Genomic DNA, 23,872 nt, shown 5'->3' with positions numbered 1-23,872 from the left:
CGTTAGTAATTAGAGGACCAATCACATATGTTTATATCTTATCAGTATCAAAATGAAGGTGCAAAATTAAGTATGGAAAGAAATGTGCAAAATTAAACATATAAAATGCTTAGAATAATAAAACTACTCTTGATAAACATACGTGCAAATTATATATTTTTTGTGTGTAAAACACCTACAAATATAGGTGTAAATTATTACTAGCCAAAAATAATAATATTTGTTGGCTACGTAGCATTGCTCAATTCTAAAAATGAAGCAAATTTAAATTAAAAAAAATAGCACACACAATCAAGCAGAATCACAAACATAATAATACAAATTCAGTCAACATGACATTGCCATCACATTTCTTAAAGATATAAGACACATAACAGCTCTTACCAACATATTGTCACTACCTCCAAAAGGATCTTTGAAGATTTTTTAGGATTGGACAAATTAAAAAACTAAAATTAACCTTTAAGACTGTGACGATACAAAAGTATATAGCAAAAGTAATAGAAATATTAATTTGAGAATTCTTACTATAAGAATATTTCATTATCTGCACCTGTCGTCTGTGCAACCAGATCCATCGTAGTTTCACTTTGGATCTCAGAAGGATGTTCAATGACCCTGGTATTATCTAAAAAGTTTAAAAGTTGGATTGCTCATGAACAATGTTGCTGCATAAATAAGTTCCAAACAATGATTGTGAATCACATACCTTTATTTTACTCCTTTGCTAATGTGCTCTATGCTTTCCTAGTCTTCCTGCATGTGCTCTAAATTATCGCTGCTCAGTTTTTGCCACGATCTATTCTATTCAACTGTCTTCTCCTTTGAGTCCACCACCACCACATTGATAACAATCACCTCCATATTCTGCAACACCACCATAGCGGTCGCCACCTCATCCACCGCTGTAACTCCTATCTCAATGTTCATTGCAATGCCACCGCCGCCACGATGATGGATTCAAAAAAAATAAGCGAAGAAACAACTATACAAATCTACTAAACAATGAATGTTGGGGTTATAAATATACCTTTTTTTTTTCTTTCTATTCAAATTTCAAATTTTAAATTTTTAAGTTTTTGTTACTTGTTAGGTGAAGAGAAAATAAATATTGAAGCAGAGAATTGATGAAAAATAATCAATGATGAAAGAGAAATAATTGAAGGAAGAAATGGTCAGAAGTCATGGAAAATAAAAAACAAAGTTCACTTGAAAAAAATAAATAATTGAATGGGAGACTACAAATGAATTAATTGTATAGAAAACACTATAAAATATCCAATTCTCAAGTTCTCTTTATCAAGATACTTTGAATCACTACTCGGAATGGATCTCGTAATTGAACACCTTACTGAAAGTGTAGAATTTGATAAAGCAAACAAAAAAAAACGATTTAAAAAATGAAAAAATTCAAAATATAGTATATCTAAACAAAAATTTGAAAAACATCAAACGAAAAACTTTGAAATTGAAAATTTCTGAAAATTGAAAGTGATCAAACCTTATTTTCAAAGAGTTTGTTGGGCAGTCCATTGCAAAATATTTAGAATCTTCATAGTTGTAGCAGATTTGCGTCTACCATCACTACCATACATGCCTCCTTAGTTACAATCCCAAGTCATGTGACCCATCCCACTGCAATTGTAGCAATCACAACTGTCACCATGCTCTCCATCGCCACCATCGTGATCACGATGATAGATTGAAAAAATAAAAAATGGACAAAGCAACCAGAAGAATATAGTGAATAATGGAAGAAGGGGTTATAAATATGCTTGTTTTTTAGATTCAAAATTTAAATTTGAAATTTTTCGTTCTTCTAACTTGATATTAAAGAAAGGAGTTGAAGAGGAAGAGTTGTCAGAGGGAAATAAATGTATGTAGCAAAGAATGAATGAAAAAACAGATGGACATTAAAGAGATCGGAAAAGTTGAAGGGAGAGTTGTTAGAAGACATTAAAGACATTGAAGCTAATATTACTTCATACATAACCCAAAATCTCAAATATTGATGCAGAAGAATGATGGAATGAGAGACCACAAATGATACATCGCATAAGGATCACTATAATGAATCCAACTCTCAAGCTCTCTCCTATAAGATACGTTGAATTTTCACTACCTGACAACTCTCTATTAATAGTTTAGTATTAGATAGGTAAATCAGGGTAAAAAATTTCAATTCCTTAGGACTATGAGATGGATATGGGAGATTTAGGAGTTTAGGTAATTTTTTTTATTATGTCAAATTTTTATTTAATATATAATATTCTTGTTTATGATGTATGTAAACATATGTTTGTGTTGTTTTAACAGAGAACATGGAGTTGTGTTGTTGGAAGTTGTATGTTCACAATGAAAAAATATTTGATGTTGAAGAGTTTATTTTATGACTTTTTTTTTTATTTAGAATAGAAGTTATATTTTAAGATTTTGTTTTATAGACTATGATTTGCTATATTGTATTTCTGGACTTATAATCTTAAATAAGATATGTTTGTGTGTTTGTAATAATGTTTTGTGGTATTTTTTTTATTTTTTATTATAATTTTCATATAAATGTTCAACATAGAAAAATGAAAAATGAGATCCCGCAAGAAACATGAAAAATGCGAAGAACAGGAATGAAAACAATTATATCTCCATAACAAAAATCAGGATGGGGACAAAAATTAATTCTAAAGGCGAAGACGGAGAGCAAAGAGGTATTTTTCGCTCCCGCCCTGCTCCTTTCCATTGACATCCCTACTAATATGCCAAGTTTTGAAAAAATTAATATGAGTAAAGTATCGTTTTTATCCTCAACGTTTGAAATAAATGCTATTTGTGTCCCTAACGTTTAAAACGTCCTATTTGTATCTCTAACGTTTGTAAAAGTAATTCAATGTTATCCTGCCGTCAATTATACATCATGAGCGCTTTAGTTTGAGTTTTAAAAATATCTTCTTGAAGTTAGAATACAAATGTCTAGGATAGAATCGATGATGTACTCCGAAAAATAGCTCATCAAATGTTGAAACTAATTCCTACAACATTTACATAATTCACTTTTCTAGGGGACATAATTGAATCTAAACACAAATAGTGGGTATATTAAAATCGAATACATCCAAGTGAGACCTAATTGAGAATGAATACATCCAAGTGAGAATAATTGAAAAATATAATCTGATTTGTTAGTATAATTGATAGTAGGATAACATTAAATTACTTTTATAAACATTAAGAATACAAATAAGACGATTTAAATGTTAGAGACATAAATAGAACTTACCCCAATCGTTAGGAACAAAAACGATACTTTACTCAAATTAATATACATATATAGTTTGTATGCTTCATCAATCATAAACTCAGACAAGAAGCAAGGCGTATAAAGATTCTAATAGTAACGAATAGAAAAAAGACATTAATTAAATTTAAAGATAATAAAAAAATAATTAACTAATAAATACGAGTCTAATAATATACAACCAAGAAGATAATGGAATCTTTTTAATTATTATATGCTTCTATTTTTTTTAAAAGTATTGTTTGTATATATTTTTTAAAATTTTTATTAGATAATATTTAAATAGAAATTAAAAATAATAACCATAAATACAATGATTTTAAATGTATTGACATGAATTTAATAAGTAAATTTATACTTTATAGTATTATTTATTAGATATGTTTAATTTTAACCATTAAAATTAATTTAAAGACTATAAATATATTATCACATTTTTATATAAGAATATTATTTTCATATGATACATTCTAGAATGATGGTAATGCAAGAGCGAAGTATACGAGATAAAATGATAAAGTCATCAAACTATGGATTCAACTTGAGAGTGAAACTAAAAAAATTCTTATATATATAAAATTTTTTATATTATATTTTTAAAATAATTATTAAAAAAAAACTTTACTCCTCCCAGGTAAATTTTAGATTATTAAATTATTTTAAGAATTATCAATAACGCTATATAAAGTAAATTTGGATTAGTTTATATTTTTTTTAAATATATTTTTTAAGAAGTTTTATTTCATATTTTTAAAAAATAATTTTAATTATCAAAAATACTTTAATTTTATTTGGATAAAAAAATTTAATTATTTTAATTTATTTATTAGTTATATTTTAATAAAAATTAAAAGTAATGACTATAAATGCATTCACACATGAATTTAATGATTATAATAAATGTATTACTTGTATATTATTTATTAGGTACATTTAATTTTAATTATTGAATCAATTCAATGACTATTCTCATAAGATATATATATATATATATATATATATATATATATATATATATATATATATATATATATATATATATATTAAAATTTAATTTTGATGCATTGACAGTATAAAATGTTTTACATAATTATTCAATTATGTCTATTTTTTTAGATGATTATTTACATGAATGCAATCAATATAAAAAAAAAATTTTTAATGATATAGTGTTACGTAATTAAATACATATATAAAATTACTTTACACTAATAGTGTATCAAAATTTAATTTTAAAATTTAAAATATATATATAATAAATATTTTGACATAAAAAATAGATATTTTTTAATGTAAAAATAAATATAATTTTTTAATATATATATACTTTTTTTATATGTTTTTAAAATGCTAATGAGACACTTACGCCCACAAAATACACCATGGATCCATCCTGATGGTAAAGCTCATGCAAAATAACACTTAGGTAGCGTTTGTTTGAGTACTGAGACAGAGACTGAGAGACTGAGATTCAGTATTGTGTTTGTTAGTTCAGAGATTGGTACTAAAATTTTTGTTTTTGTCTCTAAAATTTCAGTATTTTAGTACTTCCAAAAAGTAGGGATACAGGAAACTGAAATTTTTAGAGATGAAGACTGAAACTTTAATAACATTTTATACCTAAAATACTTTCATTTCAATTAATTAATTCTAATTTTACCCTTTGTGCAAATTAAATTAGGGTTTCATTCTTGTTTCAATTCCTGTCTCCCATTTTGCACCAAACAGAATATTGAGATTTATTTCAATCCCTGTCTCTTAGTCTCAGTCTCTCAGTCTCAGTCTTTCCGTCTCTGTCTCTCCACCAAACGCTACCTTAGGGATGGCAAAACTCCCCGAGACGCGGAGATCTCTGTGGGACTGTCTCGAATAGAGATCCAATTGTGGGGAATTTTTTCAGCGGAGATGGGGATGGAGGATAAAATTCTACCGAAGCAGGCGCGGGGATCCCCGCTATTCCCCGAAATTTATGAATTTCTTGAATTATCCTTAATAATTTATTTCTCATATATGTTTTTTAGTCATTTCTCTCACACACACACATATATATAGAAACCCAAAACTCCTAATCTTTATTTGCATAACCCTTCTTCAATTCAGATATTCCTAACGCTGTTCATACTCCGTCCAACCTCTCTGCAGCCACCCCCTCGCCACCCTTCTCACCGCATCGTCACACCTCACCGTGCCATCACCATTTACCGCGTCGTAATTCTATTTCTGGCGTTCCTTTTTGTAACTTTGCCGTCGTGTCCATTCTCCTCGCTGTTGCCGCGTCTCCCACCTCGTCTATTGCTTTGTCCTTTGGCTCGTCGTTGCGTCTCCTCATTGCGTTATTTCGAAAGAAGTCATAATCGTGTCATTTAGACTTTTTGTATAAAATCTTGCAGTTTTTGTATAAGATAGATACTTGCAGTTCTATTTATATGAAAATTAATAATTAATTAGAACTATTATGTAGATGGAGAATGGAGTCACCGCAGGGAATGGGACTCCGTAGAAAATGGGGATGAGAAGCAATATTTTTCCACAACGGAAAATAGGAACAGGGATGGAGAGCAAATCTGAAGGCGAGGATAGGGAGCAGGGAGGCATCCCCCGCCCCGCCTACCCCATTGACATCCCTATTAACACCTATTAAAAAAAAATTATTTGTATAAAATATATATTAAAATATAATATATATTAAAAATATATAAAATAACATATACGCCCATACATGGATGCATAATAATAATTGATTTCATGATTAATTTTAGAAAATTTTTTGGAGTCAGCAATTTTTAAAATTTTTAATCGTTCTTTAATTAGCACAAATACTAAATTATTTTAACAAATAAATTTTATTAATTTATGTGTATAAATTATAAAAAATATGAGTATAAACAATATTAATTTACATATGCAAAATTTTAACTGTAAATTATTTTTTAACCAAATACTAAAAAAAATTATATTATTGCGCATTGCTATTAATTTTAATATACCTATAATATTTTTTAATAAAGTCATTATTATAAAAAATTTAAAGACCAAAAAGAATAAAACAGAGAATTAAATTAATATTAATTTAAATATAAGACAAAAATATTTGTTATCTAATATTTTTTATCATAACTATATTATGTGCATATCGTAAGAATCGGATTGGCGGATTTTAATTAACAAGTTAATTAAAATAAAATAATAATTAAATTGTTTAAAATAGATTCGAAATTTAGAAATATTCATTTGAAATTTTAAATATGATATTTAGACTCAATAGATTTTTTTGAGTGTGAAAATATAATTTTCTACAAAAAATTGCGTACAAATGCGTACCAGTAAACTAGCCGGCAATACCAGCTTAAGTATATCCGGTACTACATGAGAATGATAAAAACTGTAGAAAAACTTAGGAAAATATTTAAAGTTAAAAATCGGGCACTAATTCTAAAGGTTTTGTCCAAAATTGGGCCAAACAAACCAAAAACTAACGAATTGGACCGGGCCCAAGGCCTAACATATATGGGCTCATTAAATAAGCATTTCAGCATCCTTTTACTCCAAAACAAAGAAAGGGGCGCTGGTATAGAGAGAAGAGAGAAACCCCAACAAACACTATTCATCTTCTTCTTCTTTTGCTCCTATCTTGAGTTACGGAGCTCCAATTGACGAGTCATTTGTGGTCATGCGAAACTTTCGACGAGCTCTTCAATTCTAGCTAAACAAAGTTGGTAAGATTTCGAAATTCATGCTCCAGTTTTCAACCTTAACAAATCCATGATTTTACGTTTGGTTTTTCAATGGGTTTATGATTTTGGTGATTTAGATGAACTCTAGTAGTGGGTAATAATTGTCGGATTTCATCCCCATTTGGCTATGGGTAAGGTAGGAATGCCCTAACCCATATGAATTTGTGGTTTTAGTGAACCCTATGTATTAATTATGATGAATTAATTGTGTATAGTTTGAATGTGGTAATTATTGGAGTTGAGTTGGAGCTTTTGGATCAAGTTGGGTGGCTTGTTGGTGCCTGGAAGCTTGGTTGGAGGTTATTTGGTCGATTTGAGCATATTGGGAATCGGCCAAAGTATGGTTTCGGTTTCCTTTAGGTAATATGTAATGTTTCGTGAAACTTAGGCTAGTTGACCATAGAATAGGATTGAATTGGATATATGGCTGTTTGAATTGTGTTTGTGGTATATACATGTTGATGGAGATTGAAGAAATTGTATAAGTTGTATGAATTGTTCTTTTGATATGGAGTTGTTGTGATGACATGAAGTTGGTATTGATGATAAGTTGTGATATTTGTTAATGTTGGTGATGATTATTGATTTTGATTGATAATTAATGATGAATATTGATATTGTTGATGATGGATGGTGAGAATTGATATTGTTGATGATTGATGGTGAGAATTGATATTGTTAATAAATAAGGAGGATTATGAGTTTTGATAATGATAAATTGATACTTAGATTGATAAGTGTTGAAGGAGTTGATAAATTGGGATATTAAAGGTTAGATGTTGTATAGTTGAATAATGATGAAAATTTATAAGTTTTGGGGTGATTTAGGTTGAATTTGGAGTTGTTAAATGGTATAGATGGTTGATTAATTGAGAAATGATTGGAGAGTGCACATTATGGGTTTTGGATTGTTCTGATGTATGTTTAAGTTGGTTTGGTTTGAAGTTTTAGAAACTAGAGAATTTTAATTTGCTAATCTTTGTAAAACCTTATTTTTGATGAATTTTGACGAGGCATAACTTGACCTTCGGACCTTCATTTTTTGTGAAACTTAATTTTAATGAAATTGGGTTCGAGAGCTTTAAGACGTTTGAAGAACGGATTGAAAATATTTTAAAACGAAAAAGTTATACGCGTTTGAAGTTCGGTGCAAAAATCTTAAATTCTGCAACTTTAAAATTTTTCTAAGTCTGATATAGCATGCGTACGCGGATCTATGCACGCGACATGGACATTTTCCACTGTCTGGGGGTCTCGCGTACGCTGGCACTAGCATGCGTATGCGAGCATGTATTTTGTTGGCATGCGTACGCGAGCATGTATTCTCCTCGGGTTGGGATTCACGCGTATGTGAGGGAGGTGTCGCGTATGCGACCACCATTTTTTTTCACCTTGTGCATACGCGGGACAAAAGTTCGCATACGCGAGAATCCTGTTTTGCTGAAAACTTATTTTTCTTCACTTAAAGGTTCCTCTAACTTTCCAAACTTCTTTAACTTATGTTTAAGACTTATAAACAGTGTTTTGGTCGTGAGGCTATTGAGGATGAGTTAAATGAGATAAGATTATATATTTTCTGTTATGAGTTTAAAAGACGGTGACTTAGGTTTTAAAAGGTTGTGAGTGAGGTTGATGAAAAATGTTGAGTTATAAAATATTAAATTGAGGAGAATTTGAGAAAATGAGAATGCTTGTGATGCATTTGAGAAATTGAGAAGTAATGATGTTTATGATGAGGTTGGATCTTGGAAAGGAATGATGAGCTTGTTGGCTATTGAAAGAAGTGCGTCAGGCACTATATCCTTGGAACGATAATGTGTAGGGCATCATGTCCCTGGGATGCTGAGACTTGAGAGTTGAGAATGGATGGAGATGAGGAGATGGTGAATTTGTTGGATATAGAATGAAAGTGTGCCAGACACTATATCCTTAAAATGATAGTGTGCAAGGTGTAAACCCCGGTTAAATTAGTAGATAATTAGTCAATAAATTAGTTTTTAACAAGGAAGATTATAAATGCAAAAAATAATATTAAATTAGGATAGAGCTCATCAAAACGAGAATGTTGATATTAATTTCGAAGAAATCGGTCCAAAATTAGACCGGACAAGCCGAACCGATTGAACCGAACCATAACCGGGCTGTCGGTCCAACCGGATCAGCCCTTTTAAATGAGCCCGAAGCCCATTTCCTTCATAGAACGCAACAGAGGCAGCAGCGCTCCAGGGGAGGAAAAGAAGGGAAAACATTCCCGAAACCCTTACGGTGAGCTCCCGCTCCCGTAATTTTTCCGTCCGAGCTCCGATCGCCACACCGTTTGTGGCCACGCATTCACCGCGTTGAGTTCTACGTTTCTACTGGAACAATTTCTTTGGTAAGACATTAATCACTTATAGCCACTTTTTTCCCCCAATTTTCAAATAATTGGAAGAGATGTTGAATTTCTTTGATTTCTTATATTTTAGGATCCAATTAGCTTGAGAAAAATGTTCACTCTTGCTTATGTGAAGCTTGGGTAAGGTGAGGATACGATAATTCTATTTTAATTTTATCGAATTTGAGTCTTGAGTATTAAATTGGATATATATGTGTTATGAATGTGTATTAGGTTGTGAATAAATAATTGGAGCTTGAAATTGTGAATACTGGAACTTGGAGGAAGCTGATTAGTTGAGGTTCTGAGGGGCTGTCTTGATTTTGAATAAATAGCTTTGGTCGTTACGTGAAAATCGGCCAAGGTATAGTTTGGATTTCTTGCATTTAATATATAATGTTCTGTGAAAACTTAGGCTAGATGACCATAGGATAAGTTGGAATGCAGAAGTATGATGATTAATGTTTAGTAATTTGTTATTGAGTATATTTGGTTGGTGTTTGTGGACAATTAGTAATTGATTGTGGATGGTGGTTGATATGTCGAGTTGGAAAGAATCATGATTAAATGTGTTGGATGTTGTTGTTGATGAATATATTTGGTTGAGCGTTGTTGCTGGGTGTTGTGTTGGAATTGATATGTTGAAAGTGAATGGAATAAAAATTGTGGATGAGAATGAGGTTTAAAGGGTTTGAAAATTTTGGTTTTGGGTTGAATTTTGGTGGGCTATAACTTGGCTTTTAGAACCTCGCGGCCCAAATTGATTACAACTTGTTTTAAATGAAAATTAGACTCGTGAAGTTTATGCCGTTCGAAGAATGGAAGAAAAACGATTTAAAATGAATGAGTTATGCCCTTTGGAAGATTGAGTTTATAAAATGTGTTTGAAACAAATTCTGCAGCTTTGCTTTTTTTTTTTAATTCTGCTATTGCTGCATTGCTATGCATTTGCCTTTTTTTTTAAAAGGATGTATGCCCACGCGTACGCGTAACCCACGCGTACGCGTGGAGTGGATTTTTGGCGATGCGTACGCGGAGAGTTCATGCGTGCGCGTAAGGGGTAAACAAGCATGCCCACGCGTACGCGTGACCCACGCATACACGTGACATGAAGATTTCACCTACCGTACGCATGACGAGGGACGCGCGTGCGAGCTGTGTTTTTGCAATCCCACGCGTGCGTGGCACCTTTTCCAGCAAACATGATTTTAAGGTTTTTAAAACGTATTTCAAACTACTAAACCTCTATTCTTCATTCCATTGGTCATAAATGATAGTGTTAAACTTGATAATCAGATGAAGCTAGGAAATGAGGATAACTTGAAGGTGAAGTAAAGTTGAAAAGTAATGAATTGATTATGAGATGTTATGGATAAGTCATATATGATGCTTGACTGGATATTCTGATGAAAGATTATGTATGAAATTTTGCTTGAATAATTTAATGATCTGAGATACGAGGTTCTCTGGATTAAGTGCTGTTGCTTACCACCACGTGTACCAGGTTGAAGACTCGATACTCTGTTGACCTTACGACGTAAGTGTGATTGGGCACTATATAATTTTCCGGGAATGTTACCCCCATTGAGCAATATTGATTATTTGAGAAAAGCTATGCATAGACTCTTGGGGATGCACGTCGAGGGACAGTCTAATTACAATTCAGACTTGTCGGGTTGGCTGGATAACCGACAGATGAGCCTCATCAGCCATAGGACAGACATGCATCATATGCATTCTATTTGAATACCTGTTGTGCATTAACTGGGTGTGCCTAAGTGTACTTGCCATGCTAAATGTGTATTTGTTACTTGCAGTATTTGTAACCTTCTTGTGTTTGCCTTTATCTGTTTATTTGTCTATGAAATTATTTTATGATTGATAATTATTTTATGATTGAAATTATTTGAGACGGAAATGCTGACGGAGATGGAGATATGGAGGAATGGTAGTACGGGACTTAGATTTAAGATTAAGTTAAGTTAGGTTTAGATACTCTTAGAAAACCACCTTTTATGGCTCCTGTTTAATACTTTAAGCTCTATAATCTGAGTGTCGGCGTTCTAGGATTGTCTCTGGCATTCCCAGGGTCTTATATATTATGTGTGTGGCACCTTTACCATACTGAGAACCTCCGGTTCTCATTCCATACTATGTTGTTGTTTTTCAGATGCAGGTCGAGAGGCATCTTATTAGGCATCTGAGCTCCTGAAGCGAAGTGGTTACCGGGTTAATTTGTTGCACAATGATGTATATGTATGTACTTAGCTTTCTCTCCGTATAACCTAATCTTTTTTATCCTCTTAGAGGTTTATGGAGAGGCAGGGTTTTGCTTATGTACATTTGGATTTTGGATATGTACATATATATGTAAATATTCTCCGGCCAACCTTGACTTCGCAGACTGAGTTAGGAGCTTGTTATTTTGTATCTTTGGCTCTCTATTCCTACTTTTATTATTTTATGATTGATAATTACAGTTTTCTTCACACGCAAGTCACTCCGTTTCTAGAGCGTTGCGTTTTTATTTCATGATTTTTTGTTTTACCCTTTTTTCAATACTCCTAGTTTATTATATTCTTTCTGCTATTATACGTACACATTTTATTTTAGAGGTCGTAGCACCTCACCACCTCTATATTACATCCTAGGTATAATACTCTGTGTGGTAGGGTGTTTCACAAGGCACTATATCCGTGGGTTGAATTATGGTTGATAACTTTTTCTGCTGCAAGACTGTGTCAGGCACTATATCTTTGGGTTAAGCATGCAAGTGTGTCGGGCACTATATCCATGGGTCTACAGTGTGCATGGCACTATATCCCTGGGTGCATAATAGTGTGCAGGGTACTATATCCCTGACATGGCAGAAAAGTTACATCTGAAAACATGTGTCAGGTTATCATTTATGGACCAACAAGTGATATCACGAGCCAATAAGACAGACATTCATCATATGCATCTTCTATGTGTTTGTTTGCTTTGCTTATCTTCAGTATGCCTAAATATATCACATGCCTACTTGCTAGTTGTTTTATTACTTGATGTACATGTATATTACTTGTGTTTTACTTGCTTGCATTATCTGTGATTATCTGGTGTTGAGGAGGTTAGGTAGGCGGTGGCGATGGGATCGCATGGAGGACATGTTTGTAAAAATTGTGGGACAACAGTGAATAGTTTTAGTTAGAAATCCCTTAAGTTAAATTACCCTGATTATGGTTTAAGTTATTTATTTATTTTAAGCTTGAATATCTGTATCGAAGTGAAGTTTTGGGATTGTCTTTGGCGTCCTGAAACCTTATATCTTATCTATTGAGCACTGTTACTATACTGAGAACCTCCGGTTCTCATACCATATGTTGTTGTTTTTCAGATGCAAGTCGCAACTCACTTCAGTGAATTTGCGGACATGGTGACAGAGCTGAGGATAACTTCTTTTTTGTTTTATTCTGCTTTACTTTTGTGGTAGTTATTCTCTCATCTTTTGTTTAATTCTTTATGTTTTAGAGGCTTTTGCTTTTAAACTTTGAGAGATAGGAAGTAAGCCTTTTTATAAAATTTTGTTGTATTTCTTGTCTAGTCAGCCTAAACTCTGCGAGCGTGACTAGTTCCTTTTGTATATCATATATATTTACTTTGTTTATCTATTAGCTACTACCTTATATCTTGGAGTTTTATTGCAAGATTGTACATTTATATGTGCTGTTCTTATTTTGCCTACACGTTTAGTTATCGTGTATGAACGCTTTGCACTTTATAATTTTGCTTTATACAATTTTGAGCTTTTATTCCTTTATAGGGCTTCTAATATTACTACTTCTTTTTATATATATATATATATATATATATATATATATATATATATATATATATATATATATGGTATGAATTTTAGAACTGTCGTAGTATTTTGTTATCTTTAACTTTACTGTTAGAGATAAAATTTAGGATAATAAGATGTTACATGTATTAAAAATTAATTATCAAATCAGTCATTAATATAAGATATATATTAAAATATAAAATATATATTTAAAATTAGTTTAATGATACTTGTACAATTATATTATGCGTACATAAAAATTATTTTGTCATTATTATATTTATACTACTGCACAAGCACACATTTTATTATATTTTTTTACGAAAAAAACCCACACATTTTTCAAATACGAAGCGAAGATGATAATAGTAATAAAATAGTATAAGCATATCACCCATGGTTGGTGGGATGAGTGAAAATATATGAGGAGTTGGTCTATCAATTTGATTTGTTGGTATGCCTTAATTAATCACAGCATTTGACCTCAATATATATACAAATAAAATTACAAAAACCTAACCCCTTCTTTTTTCTTATTAATTGTAAATTTTGCTAGACTAGTAATATAAATAACAAAATACAAATTTAAACCAACCCATTATTCCAAGCCTTTTTCATGAACGCATAGCCTTACTTCGCTTCCGTACTATCAATCAGTAAATTTTACAATACATGTGGACATGAAATTAGAGGAGGAAAAGATTGATGCATTGTATGTATGAAAGTAATAATATATGGGGTAGTCATAGTTTTACCATGTCCGATATGGTAGTACGAAAAGGATTAGGTCTGATTTGGGAGTATGTAGAAAAGTGTGATTGTGGGGAAAAAGACAAACCCTAAAGTGTGTCCCTTGAAACGTTCACAGTCATACAACCCATGCAGTGCTTCACCTAAAAGCTCTCACAAAAGTTAAATGCCATTCACACCCCCTTCTCAACTCTCAACCATCATATAAACATTCGTATATTGCATCCATGATGGCTGGACACGAACCACTCAAGCCCCGCCAAAAATGTTGCTACCACCAGCTGACACATTTACACAACAAGACAAACACAAATTTATGCATATATCAATTTAGTTAAAATGATAAATATTAAGCTTAAAAAAAAAAAGAAATTGGAATATTGGAGTCAAAGGAGGGTTGAAGACCCCTACCATATTTATTACACTTTAATTAAGTTGGAACTAATTAGTCGAGAGAGTAATTCAATTGGGAGGGATAAAACACAAAAGGACAAAAGCTTGCTCATTTTTTGGCTGAAAATGAAAAAGTAAAAAATGGATAATGAAAGGGAAGCTAAAAAGTAGGGGGTACGTGGCAGTTGGATGGGAAAAACAGTAAAATCTTTGTTACTGCTCCATAGCTGTAGGGGACCCACTCTCACTCCTCTCATGGTACTATTCCCTTCCTTCTTCTTCTTCCTCTTCTCAATTCCTCTCTGCTATTTATTCAACTAATTTGGTCTCCTACTATAGGATCTTCCACTCACCACCACTACCACCAACACTCTCTCTCACACATAGAATGAAAAATGGTGGGTCTGAGTGTAGTGTTGGAAGCGCAGAAAAGTGTTGGTAGTAGTAGCACCACCAAGAAGCAGATTCCTCAAGTCATTAATAAAACCACCATGATGCTCACCACCACCACCACCACAAACAACGACACTCCTTCTTCTTCCCTTTCTCCGTCTTCTTCTTCTTCTCAGAACTCTTTTGCGTTTCAGGGACCCACAGCCACTACTTTTCTAGAACAATGCTTTCTGTGCAGGAAGAGGCTCTTGCCTGGCAATGACATCTACATGTACAAGTGAGTTAGTTAGTTACTTCGTTCTCATCTTTATTTTCTTCTGTTTCTGCTTTCTATTCCGTACAAACCTAGATCTTGTAAATAGTGCTTTGTATGATTTTATCTTCTTTCCTTGTTCTCACAAAAATATTCAGATCTTTAATTATTAAACAAGGTTGAAGCTTATTATATTGTTTAATGTTTATTAACGAATGAATAATATATTTATGCAGAGGTGACAGGGCTTTCTGTAGCGTAGATTGCAGGTGCAAGCAGATTTTCATCGACGAGGAAGAGGCTGTTACCAAATCCAACTGTTCCTCTTCTTCTTCTTCGTCAACCTCTCCTCATAATCATCACCGCAGAGCAACCACCACAAACAAACCTCCTCGGCATGGTGCTGGTGGCGCTTTTGCATACTGAGATGACGATCGTGGTGAAAAAAACAAAGGAATAATAGTAATAGTAATAATAATATTAGAGACTAGAGAGAAAACAAGCAACAACAATGAACAATGGGTCATTTTTTCTTTTTTCTATTTTGTGCCAGTTTTGCCCTTGCTCTGCCTTGGTTAATGACTTCATGGCCCTTGTCCTTTTGCTTCCTAGTATGAGGCCAAAATGTCCTTTCAACTCTTTTTTCTTTTTCTTTTTTTTTTTGCATCCAACTTATTATTATTACAACTGTGAAAGGTGAGACGGAGATATCACATTCTCTATTGTGCCTCGTCTAGTAGTGCTTCCCTTTAATTTCTTCCCCAGAACCCGAAACCGAACTTGAGGGTTTTTTTTTTTTGTGATAGATGGAATTAAGGTTAATTATTTATGGTATCTTATGCTTGCTTATTTAATTTGTTTAATGTGGTTTAGTTATAGTTACAGTAATTAATAATTTATTGCATACCACCAATGTTACTACTTAAGAGGTATGTGGGTATTGGACGGTGATACATTGGTACTTAGAATATAGTATATGGTGGTTGATTGGAAGCTGTGGCATGGCCTTGGGGATTGTGGCAAACAAATGGCGGTGTTTGTTTTTAAGCAAAATGACAATGCATAACCACATTCATCAATATACTTCATTCACATCATTTGGCAGGGCCATAGCATATAGCACACTGTCTATGTGAAGTTTATGCATATTGTTTCAGTATTTAATGACGATCTAATCTAGTATGTTAATTGGATAGCAGAAAATAGATCATCTTAATTTTTTTTAATAATTAAAAGAGTAAAATATGATTTTTTTTATTATTAATTTTATAAGTAAAACAAAAAAATATATTAAAAAAATACCAAAAAATTAGAGATTATTTTTTACTCTCTCAATTATTAAAAAAATTGAAAAGATTTATTTCCACATATAATTAACTTCTTATGCACACTAGTTATAAAATAAGACCAAGTGGAAATTAAAATTTGAAATTACATTGGTGCATATGTGTATTTCATTTGTTGGCTTCAAATTTCAATGCTTAACCCCGAATAGCAAGTTGGCAATGCCATGGTCAGTCTGTCCATTAGCTTCCTAAGGTACTTTTAATTTCCATTATAAGTATATAATTATAACCCTTGCTAAGGTACATGTGTGTACATAGAACATTTTGATTCAACTCCAAGTCTCCAACTAATTAAAATTTTAAGTTCAATTTGAGAATTAATTGAATATTATCTCCAAGTTAGGATGAGCAGGGCATCTATATTGTATATATGGCTTGATCATGTATATATGGACATCCTCATCATCATTGAGTTCATGTTATAAAGCTGATGGATAAATTAATTATAAAAATTTATATCTAATCTGGTCATGCAATTTGCACGAGAGAGTCTGATCTCCATGCAATAACCTTCTTGAACTTAAACTAATTATATAATATATAAAACTTGATCAGACATTAACAACTCTGGCTCAAACTAGATTCACTTATTATTATATAGAATAAAATTCTTTCAATGTTAATTAATTATTTAATTAAAAATATTGAAACGAATCAAATTACATACTATATATGATGAACTAATTAAATAACTGGATAGGTGTATATACATAGTTTTTTAGTCAGTGTAACTAATTAAATTAAAAAGCTAACTAAATCTAAACTAATCTATAATAGTTTAATATAGGGCTTTACTAAAGACAATGCCTTATATGATAAATAATATATTGATACATTTACGGTTAATTTTATATTTTTAGAGTTTGTACTTATTTTTTAATTATTGACTTTGTTTTTATATAGTTGTTATATAAGATATTTTATTAATTATTTAATTTTGATTTCATAGTAAAATTATATTAAAATTAAATAATTTTTTTTGAATTTAAATAAAATATTTTAAATTTTAAAAATTAAAATAAAATTACGCCTAAAAATAAAAAATTAATTTAATACTTTATCCTAATTTTATGCTAATAGAGCTTAAATATTGGACTCTGATAAATATGTTGACAAAAAAGTAATATATAATAGATGGCAAAAAATGACCTTGCATCGAAGGGCACGAATTGCGTAAAAATATTGCATCAAAATATGAAAGCATTAAGCGGTAAGCACATATATATTGTATTGTATTAATGTACCAAGAATATTAAAAACTCATTAGAATTTATTTATTTTTATTAATTAATAATTAATATTTAAAAATATAGAATAAAATATATTATTAAATTATTTAATTAAAATTTTTTTTATTAAAAATAAAAAGACTCAAATTCATAATCTTTTAAGTGAGTATAAAAAATTCTATTATATATTTAAATTATAATTCATTATTATTTGAATTATAACTTATTAATAGTAAAAAAAATTAAATTGATAACTAATCAAAACATATTTTTCTTGATGAGGACCACATGTTGGGGTGCCCACCTTGAGGACAGACATCAATCACATAACATAGTAATGGAATCAAACATCGCTACCATTCTTTGTTGTTTTTATTTTCTCTCATTTTTCTTACTTTAATTTTAGTATTTACTCGTATTAACATATTTTTATGTAAAAATAATACTTAAAATATTAAAATATATTATATTAAATAATTTAATATAAATTTTAATTTTTATTATTTTATTTAAAAATAAAAAAAAGAACAAAATAAATAAAAAATTTTAAAACCATGCAAACATTTATATTTTTTAGTTTGGATTTTATAATAATTTTATAGGTATACTAAATGTTTGATTTCATTTTATGTCAAACATATTAATATAAAAAGTTATTATTTTCACCAAAACTAAAAATATATATATTTATATATATAGTTTTGTTTGTAATTTCAGTTGATATGTGTTTTTATTAGTAATTATAATTATTTTTTTAAAATAAAGTAACTATTTCTAGAAAATGATTAAAGTAATCTTCATGCAAATATCTATTTTAACTATTTTTTATGTGACTATCTACCAGAAACTAATGATGTCTAATTATTGGTAAAAATAATTAGTACACCTTTATAAGTGGAGATTCTTATCCATCCAGGGGTTGGTCGATGGAAATGCGTGGAAGGGGAAAAGGAAAAGGGCTTTTTATCTTAAACGGGCGATTGTGGATAACTATTGAAATAAACTTAGCTAGATATCCACCCTATAATAAATAGTAGGGGATTAACACTGCACGATATTATTATCAATAAAATTAAGTATTAAATGTCTAACGTGGCTCCTTGTATGATTAATTGATTATCTATAAAATTATTAAATGTCTAACGTGGCTACATGTATAATAAGTATCTTGCTTATCTATATCTATATCTTGATGATGAGCCATGCATATAAGATATTTAGGCTGTGTTTGTTTATGGATATGATATACTGAAACAAAAATATAGAAATATAAAATTATATTTATCAGATAAAATATGAATAAAAATATTATATTTAAAAATATTAAATTAACATATTTTGTATTTATTTTAATATAAAAATATTATTAACAAAAAATATAATTTATTTTTATTTTTTTATTATTTTTACTACAAGAAAATATTGAATATTGTTAAAATAATTCGTCGGTAAATTCATTTTAGTGAAATGATATATTTTGGTGACTCATAATGAGTTATCATTAAATTTATCCACCAATAAATCTAAGAGTAACGAGTCTTAAAATTTAAAGACCAAACCTTCTCCTCCTTCATTTCGAAATTTCATCTCTTTCTCTAACCTCTCTTTTTCCTTTTTTTCTCTAACCGTCGCCTCTCCCTGTAGTCCATCCTCAGTTCCACTGCCGCTTGTCCCTCCGTCAGCCTGTTCCTCCTTTTTCCTCCATTAGCCGCGACTCTCTCTTTCTCTCTGTTTGTTTGCTACCGTCGCCATCTAACATCGTTGCCGTCGTCCAGCACCGACGCCGTCGCCATTCAGCATCAACGCGACTCCCACTTTTTCTCTGTTCTTCTTCTTCTGTTCTTTCCTTAGGTTCTATGGTCCCTCTTTTTCCTTGTTTAAGTTAATTTAATTAAGATTTAGTTATATGTTAATTTAGCATTTAGTTATATGATAATTTAGGATTTAAGGTTTGATTATTATATGCTAATTTAGGATTTAGTGTTAAGTTAATTTAGAATTTAGGATTTGGTTATCATATGCTAATTTAGGATTTAGGATGAAGTTAATTCAAGATTTAGGAATTAGTTATATGTTACTTTAGGATTTAAGACTTGGTTATCATATGCTAATTTAGGATTTAGGATGAAATTAATTTAGGAATTATGAATTAGTTGTATGTTGATTTAGGATTTAGGAAGAAGTGCAAGATGCTTGATATTGAAGTAGGAAATGTATTAAAAAAATGTTACAAGCCTTAAGTTTATATAATATACTTACCTATATTATGTAATATTTAATAGTAGCAATAGTTAACTCTAAAGCTTGTGAATTTACCTACCTATGAAAATAAGTTATTATAATCTGCTAGAAATGTTATGAATTTGATTGTGTTTTGACTGATGATGCTATGGATTGAGGCCGAGGTTGGTTGGATTTGTGGGAACCATATATGTGGATATATGTCAAATTTTAGGGGAGGTTATGTCAATTTTTTTTTGAAATAATCCAAATGTTAAATGATTTTTGTAGTATATATATTGATTAGTGTTAATAGTATATTCTCTTTGCAGACATGCATGATGACAAGTAGTAGAGATAAATTGAGTGGATCTCGTGGTCATGGTAGGGATGGCTTCCACCGAATCCTTGAGGACTTTTCAATCATCATCCTCTACCCCGACAACCCCGTCGACCCCTGTGACGTTATAGGCGGGTCTAGCGGACCAACAGTTTATCATGGTCCCAAACTCGAACTACGTGCCTCCCTCTGCTATGTCTCCTGTAGATCTAGCGAGAGATACTGCGGTGGGTAAGCCCTCTAGTGCCCCCCAGCAGGATGTCCCTCTACCACCGCCGACATCCAGCTGAGGATTTGGCCAATGGCATGCAGGCATGAGTACATACAATGTTTTAATCTTACATTTGTTAATCTTTAGTTTATGTGTTTATATGTGTTTGTTAATGTTAGGTTTTTTCTCTGATAGGTTTGCACCAAACAATAATACTTGCACACAGAAGATGGTCTTCGAGGTCATTAAGTCAATGTATGACCACCCGTAGCCGAGGTACACGACGATCCCGACTAAGACCAAAGAGCGGTGGTTTCAGAAGTGGGCGGTAAGAATCCAATAATGTTGAATTAATTAATTGTATTTTATCTCGACTAAATAATGTTGTTGAATTACTTTGTGCAGTTAAAATTCATATAGGATACAGAACATAATCTCATGATCAGGAAGATCTGATCACCGGACAGCAAAACGGATTCAGCAGATGATGAGTGACGTTCGTTAGGGGCGCGACCACCTAGCGAGATGGATCCATCCATCCATCAAGAAGGAACTAGAGGCCCATTTTGAAATGATGAGGGTTAAAGCGTCGCTGTCTGACGAACATCGCTCACAAGGCTTCACCCAAGTCGTTGATGCATGAGCATCTTTCATTAATTTAAAATAGGAAAAGATATTATTTTAGTTTTAGAAGATAGATTTTAAATTAATTAGGATTAGATATAAAAGGGGAGTGGGATTATTCCACAGGGGGATCCCATTCCACATCTACCAAAATACATTTTATCAGAATCCTTATTTTCTCTCCTTGCCATGAGCAACTAAACCTCCACTGTTAAGGTTAGGAGCTCTGTCTATTGTATGGATTGATTTTATTATTTTTCTATTTTAATTCATATATTGATTTCTATTTCAAGAATTGTTTTCGTCTTATTCTTATGAATTTGGGTGGAACGGAAGTATGACTCTCTTTCTAATTGAGTTCTTGTATAACTTGGAAAAGCTCTTTACTTGAACAACAGCTTGAAAACAAATTCTCCTAAATTTTAATTATCTGGATTTAATGGGATACGTGACATATAATCCTTTTATATTTTGGTAATTAGGATTTCTGTGGCATATAAACTAGAATTAAGCTTCATCCCCTAATTGGAATTAAGTGACCAAGGAATTGGCAATTGATGAATTTTAGATGAGACTAGGAAGGTCTAAGAAATTAGGGTCTAGTCATATATAGTTTGCTATGAATTAAATCTTGCATGACTAAAATAGTTAATAAGAAAAGTCAATCCAGAAATTAGATAACTCTGAAGCCTTAACTGTTTCTCTATACATATTCCCAACTTATTTACTTGCCTTTCTTTAATATTCTTTATATTGTTTAATGTCTTTGAACTCTCAAACACTATTTTCTGTTTGCCTAACTAAGTAAATCATTTAACCATTGTTGCTTAGTCCTTCAATGCTCGTGGGATCGACCCTCACTCACCTGAGGTATTACTTGGTACGACCCGGTACACTTGCCGGTTAGTTTGTGGACTTTAAATTCCGCACCAATCATCAAAGTATACAGGTGCATCGGCGACCTTTATGAAGATGAAAAAAAGACGCTGGTAAAGACCTTCAAGTATATCCATACTTTGAAGGCCAACAAGGAGAGATTTGCTGACGACCAGTCTACGGCCATTACATAGTTTAAATTAATCCTAAGTTTCAAACTTATTTGGTTTAAAGTCAATTAACTATTATCCTAATCACAACGTGTGTGCCACAAGAGGATTACACGCAGAGGTTGGAGGTCGCGACCCAATAGTCTCAGCCACCTAGAGGGAACGGCATTTCTGGCTCCGAGACCTCAGTGGTAGATCCTGATAGGGTTTGGTGCAAGACTGCCTCTGAACGTCACAAGAATCGCCGCTTCAGCGGCCTCCATTCCTTCGCGTTGGTGGCTTTCTCTGTCTCTGCCTTTGCCACCAGCTCTATCGATCTCCAGGAAGTTCTCGACTTCAGGAAGAGGTACAAAAGCTAACACAGGAGCTTCGCCAACAAGCGGAGCAGTCTGAATAGAGGTACAACAACCTTCTTGCATGTGAGGGAGTAGCCGTTGCCATAAGCTCGGACCTTACAGAGAAGCAGGAGCAGCTAGATCGTTTGCGAGAATAGATGGAGGTGTACAACAAGCAGATGTATGCTGGAGGCAGCGATGCTGATGGTTCCAGTGGCAACACCGCTGATGAGGCACCGACGTCAGTACTTACTCCACCGCCTAAGCAGGGGGACCCCGACGACGACGACGATTACAAGGATCTGTAGGGTTTAGGAATTTATTTTTTTTGTCTATTTCATTGTATTCTACTTCTGTGACATTTTATTATATTCAGACCATTTATTTTTAATAAAATAATATGTTCATTTTGGATAATTTTAGATTTCTACAAACAATTTTGTTAGCAAGAGTTTTAATTTGACTACTAATTGTGGCTTAACTGTGCCAAAAAAATACCTACCGACGGACTTGTTGAATTTTTTATGGTAACTTGGCACCTAAACACGTGAAATGGTGCCCAAGTTACCATTGGATTAACATAAAATCTGCCGTTAATTAGCGTCAGACGAAAATAATTCGCTGGTAAACAGTTTTCGGCACCTTTATACTGTCAACTCCAGGACAACGGTAAATCTGACGGTACTCAGTATTTTTTTCCGTAGTGTCTTGTTAATTTTTCATAATTATATTTTTTAATTTTTTTAAATGAAAAAATAAGAAGAAATAAGACTTTCATAATTTATTTTAGTTTATCACCAAATAAAATACAAAAATACAAATTTTTGTATCTCTGTCCGTTGTATCTTGTTCTTAGTGTGTTGTCTTGTCCTATCCTCAAAACCAAACACAGTATTATAGAATGAAACTAGGTAGTATATGTCAAAACAAAAAATCTAGATAGCCAACCTCTTCTTCAGTCAACATTTTAAAAACTTAGCCAATTTTATTATAAAACGTTACCAAAAAATATTTAAAATCTTAAAAGAGAACATTCAAAATCATAGAAGAAACATCCAAAACCTATAAAAAAGACTACAAGAAAAATGTTGAGTACCGTCGGATTTAGCGTCGAACGTTAGTAGCAAGATTTTCATCGAATTTACCATCGGATTAGGTAGGAAATTTGTAAACCTAAAATATTACCGTCGGAATAACATTTCCGACGATAACATCAACGGTAATATTTGAAGGGGAAAAAATTTTTTTGGCGCGCCCACTACCATCGAATTTACCGACGAAAAGATCCGATGGTAACAATGTTTAGTGAAACACTGCGTTTTGGCACACGAAAAACGTTACCATCGGATTACTCTGACAATAACAGTGCCCCAAATGAAAGCGTGAACGTCGTCTCCCCCATTTCGAATTTCACACTCTCTATCTTCATCTCCACCCTCTCTCTCATCACCACCACCACCTTCGTTCCCTGCCCCTTCCGTTGCCACCAAGAGCACCGCCGTCATC

At 32.1% G+C, this 23,872-nt stretch overlaps 1 protein-coding gene across 1 annotated transcript; it reads left to right on the top strand.

The window, feature by feature from the left end:
* The first annotated feature begins 14,603 nt into the window (after positions 1-14,603).
* Positions 14,604-15,864, top strand: LOC112723095 (uncharacterized). The gene is made up of 2 exons (XM_025774337.2): positions 14,604-15,039; positions 15,252-15,864. The coding sequence occupies exons 1-2, from the start codon at positions 14,765-14,767 to the stop codon at positions 15,439-15,441; spliced, it is 465 nt and encodes a 154-aa protein (XP_025630122.1). The 5' UTR covers positions 14,604-14,764; the 3' UTR covers positions 15,442-15,864.
* The last annotated feature ends 8,008 nt before the right edge of the window (positions 15,865-23,872 follow it).

Source organism: Arachis hypogaea, chromosome 11 (genome assembly GCF_003086295.3).
Source record: "Arachis hypogaea cultivar Tifrunner chromosome 11, arahy.Tifrunner.gnm2.J5K5, whole genome shotgun sequence".
NCBI lineage: Eukaryota > Viridiplantae > Streptophyta > Magnoliopsida > Fabales > Fabaceae > Arachis > Arachis hypogaea.
This window is presented reverse-complemented; position numbering and strand designations above follow the sequence as displayed.